This window comes from Notothenia coriiceps, unplaced genomic scaffold (assembly GCF_000735185.1).
Source record: "Notothenia coriiceps isolate Sejong01 unplaced genomic scaffold, NC01 NC01_scaffold00007720, whole genome shotgun sequence".
Taxonomy (NCBI): Eukaryota; Metazoa; Chordata; class Actinopteri; order Perciformes; family Nototheniidae; genus Notothenia; species Notothenia coriiceps.
In genome coordinates, this window is record NW_011340421.1 from 818 (window position 1) to 5391 (window position 4574).

The 4574-nt window shown below is 38.2% G+C and overlaps 1 protein-coding gene across 1 annotated transcript; it reads left to right on the forward strand.

Moving 5' to 3' along the window:
• Positions 1-1319: 1319 nt before the first annotated feature.
• On the forward strand, positions 1320-3228 carry LOC104944252 (ras-related GTP-binding protein D; the record flags this gene model as incomplete). Its single annotated transcript, XM_010769764.1, has 3 exons — positions 1320-1615; positions 2289-2488; positions 3114-3228. Coding segments are annotated over 3 exons (611 nt in total), but the record flags the coding sequence as incomplete, so codon positions are not given.
• Between the last annotated feature and the right edge of the window lie 1346 nt (positions 3229-4574).

Consider the following 4574-nt stretch of genomic DNA (forward strand, 5'->3'; position numbering starts at 1 on the left):
CTCTCTCACGTTATTATGGCGCGCGCCGGAACCAACAATCAGTTTTTACCTTAAATGAGTTCGATTCAGAGGACAAAACACATACAACATTAATTAAACTCGATATTTGTTCACTTGAATTTCACTTTGAATTCTTGGATATTCTCAATGGGTTAATACATTTTTTTATAATAATAATAAAATAATAAAACAAATTTTTTTTTAATTTAATTTAAAATGACACCGAAGCTTTGTCAGGGTGGGCCAATGAGTAAACTGGGTGGGCCCGGGCCCAACCTGGCCCTATGGTGGCTACGCCACTGACTCTTGTTTATTAATAACAACTTTTTTTTACTGTCATATAGTATTTTATACCTGTTTACTTTATTCTCTTGTTTTTTTATAACTATAATGATCATATAAAGATGTGCCTTTACCTCACTGGTTGTAGAAAAAGCTTCTTATATTCGTTAGCATAGCTAGCTAACCAGATGCTAATAACAACAAAGTTATTGACTGTATGATCAGTATGACAGATGAACAGATCGCCACTGGGATTACAACTAAAGACACAGCCACGCAAAAAATGCGGCGTGTGTGCGGCTCCTTATGGGTAGGCCTACTGACATTTTTGGAAGTGCCAGAGTGGCGTTCTGTGCTCTCCGGCAGAAATGCACCCCTGTCAGACGAGACATCTATACCACGTGATGACACGTTAGGCTCGTGTTGTGTTCAAGGACCCTGACCTTGGCCAGAAAAAAAAGGCACACGCATGTTTAATTTTTTTACGGTCTAGATTTCTTTAATTCTTTTCTTTTTTGCGTGTGTTTATAAATTACCTCGAGGGCCGTACCAAATTGTCTCGTGGGCCGAATACGGCCCGGGGGCCGATGGTTCCCCTCCCCTGATATAGTGCTAACAACATGTATACCGTTAGCAGCCTGGCTAATGTTACTGTCAAAGGCAATTAAACAAATACAAATAACGGTGTTAAAATGAGGCAGAATAAAACACCTGGTAGTGTTAATAAGTATGGGGGTTCTTTGCCTCCTCCAGCAACTGGACTCTTTAGCCGTGTAGAGGTTTCACATTTCTCTTCTCTTTTTTTGCGCTATACAGGAAGCTACTGTAGATTTGTGTCGAATTGCCAGTTAGCCAAAATGCTATTTTTTTTTTTAAGGAATTTTTAATCCTAGAATTATTTTATATTACCTCAAAATAATATAATTTGACATGCAAATCAGTGGAGTCCCCCTTGAAGCAATCTTTAAACTTTGCTGTTAAAGATAGTTGAGGATGGAGATCTTATTTAGTGCCCCTGCTCCTTTGCTGTTGTGTAGAGTTGGGCTTCACAAATTCTCTGAATGGAGAGGTAAAACCTCGTATCCTGTTGATGGGCCTGAGGAGGAGTGGGAAGTCTTCCATCCAGAAGGTGGTTTTCCATAAAATGTCCCCCAACGAGACCCTGTTCTTGGAGAGCACCAACAAGATCTGTAGAGAGGACGTCTCCAACAGCTCCTTCGTCAGCTTCCAGATCTGGGACTTCCCCGGCCAAATCGACTTCTTTGACCCCTCCTTCGACTATGAAATGATCTTCAGAGGCACCGGGGCGCTCATCTTTGTCATTGACTCACAGGTCAGAGGAAAAACCACTCTAGGCTTAAGACAGGTAGTGCTAATGTGCACAATAACATGATGAGTTATATGGCCACATCCCCTCTCGTCTTTCCCAGTTACAGAGACCACGACATAGACTCCAGGAAATAGTCGTGAGCTTTAAGGGCGCTGGTAGGTGGATTTTTTTTAACTTTCGGATTGAGCCAGGATAGTTTTTTCTTCTCTTTAAAGAATTTATGCTACATAACCTTACAGTAATTAAAGGCTTTGATTTCAAATATGAGAGTGGTATCAATCCTCAAATCAAGGCAAGAAAGCATATCATTCTTATAACTGATACCATTATCAACAAATACCTGGCAGATTGAGCAGTGTTCTGATTTTGATCCCCTTAAAAATAAGAAAAATGTAATAAATTATATCAATTAAATATTAATATCGCGACAAAAAAGGGTGCTTGCCTAATATTACATTAGTTTAGAAAACAATAATAAGAGGTTGCTTTGCTGTCTTTTCTAAATCTTTGCATACAAACGTTTATTTATTTTTATTCCAAAGTGTACAAATACGATCAGGACATTATTGTAATTGAATGTCGTGTTCCTTATCAGCTGCCACTGATACAAAATGTGATACAAGACGCAGTAAGAACATTTGTAGTCTGTGTGGATATTTTTTCTTCGTCCCGATAGGATGACTATGTGGAGGCTCTGAATAGACTGCACCTCACGGTGACCAGGGCCTACGCAGTCAACCCAGACATCAACTTCGAGGTGTTCATTCACAAAGTGGATGGCCTGTCAGACGACCAGAAGATCGATAAGCAGAGGGACATCCACAAACGAGCCAACGATGACCAAGTGGATGCAGGCCTGGAGCGAATACACCTGAGGTGAGCTAACTGTTTTTGGTTTCACAATATTTATGGATTGAATGGATACTGTAATATAACCAGATCTCAAAATGGTATATTGAGTCATAAACGTACTAATCAGATTTGATACAGTTTTGACTTAGAAACCTACATAGGCTAGGTCAGGCTTTAAGTTAAATTAGACTTCAATTGCATGATGTTTCACATTTTAAGATAATACATGAATTCAGATATCTCTTTTAATTTTGTAATACTGTCACGGCAAAACACTATAAAATACTGTGATACAAAGTTTAGATCGTATCGCGCTCCCCTAGATTTCAAAAGGTGATGATTGCAGGAGGATGGAGGGTTTTGAAATCTGTGGAGGATTCGGAGGATCGCGAAAACAACTGAATAAAACACTTTGGAAATTAACGAATAAAACAAAACAAAAACAATTTCAAAAAGAATATACCTTCTATTTTAACAGGATCTATGAAAAGTGAATAATAGGTTTGTGATATAACTATCAACCCCCTCCAACGCTGTATCCAGATCTCTTTATACATCCATGGTCTTTACAGAGGTATGAAAACAAAAATTGCAAAGTTTGTGTTTTAAATGTTTTCTTATTCCAATTTTTCCTCCCTGGTGTCTACAGCTTCTACTTAACCAGTATATACGATCACTCCATATTCGAGGCGTTCAGTAAAGTGGTCCAGAAGCTCATTCCACAGTTGCCCACGCTGGAGAACCTGCTCAACATCTTCATATCTGTGAGTAAACCTGCAGCTCTGGCACTACAGCACAGAAACCAAGCAGTGCTGTTAAATGACCTCAATATGTGTGAAAACTAAGACATCCTTTTAAAAAAATACAGACAGTAGAACACTTCCACTAGCTCTACTGTATACTCAGGTTTGATCAGGCACATTACATGATACAGTTTTGTGTGTCCTCCTGATCTTCAAAATCTCATCACAAGATGGTGGCAATGCATCAGATATATTGGTTGCATTGCAGGAATGCAGACATTGCGTCACATTCCACTACTGATTTTATGATTCTTACTGGAAGTATGTTACTGAATTTTTGCCTGAAATAACAAAGCAAATGCACTAGATCCCTTCACGACTTGCTGCAGGATACCCACAGTTATGTGGGTCTATTGTACTTCACTAGATATAACTCATACCTCTATAACTGAAAAGTCCATACAGAACCATTCATGTTACTCATGTCGTACTGACACTGAGAACCAGGTGAACATGTGCCTGTATGGTTAAATCATATTTGCATGAGATGCAATACATGCTCTGATTATTACTGTCCATTGTCCCACCCTACTTCATAAATGGACTAACATTTTTACAAACTTCTGCTGATGTTATTCATGACAAAAAAAGGCCTTGCATTGTTTAGGTTACATCAAGTGTCATACATACAGATGTAGCACTTCATTTCAGACTCCAGCTTACAGCTTCCTGCCTACCACCTGCCTAAGACCAGTATAGAGGAATGTTAAGCCCTCCCACTATTTTCCAAGAGGGCGTTGCCAGATTTTCAATTTCAGGTTTTAACCAGGAGGTGGCGCTTCATTCACAAATACAGAAAGACAAGTTTCATGGACTTTCAGTTGTGTTTTGAGGAGCATTTGAACACATCAATATTTTAGATACTATACTAAAGTATATCTAATCTTGTAATTCAATAACATATAGTCTTTATATATTAAATAATCATAATAATAATAATGTAAATGTTTACATTACACTTCTTTATTTGTTATGCTCATACTTTTACCTTTACAATCGTTTGCTTTAATATGCAGTATATTTGTTGTATATTTTTGTGTTTGCTTCCTCCTGCTCCCTTTCGGACACATTGTATGATTTATTATTATTATTATTAATATGAAGATATTATTAAGATAAGATAAGATGTTACTTTATTGATTGAACATTTTAGTTTAAAATGTGCTGTCCCACGGTAATTCAGAAGGCTCACAGGTCACATTCCGACCATTATTTAAAACAATAGGTGCTTTCACACCGTCTACAGTTTGATTTGTATAGAGGGAGCTCTGTGGCTGAATGGCCAGCGATTAGGTGTGGCGCATTTA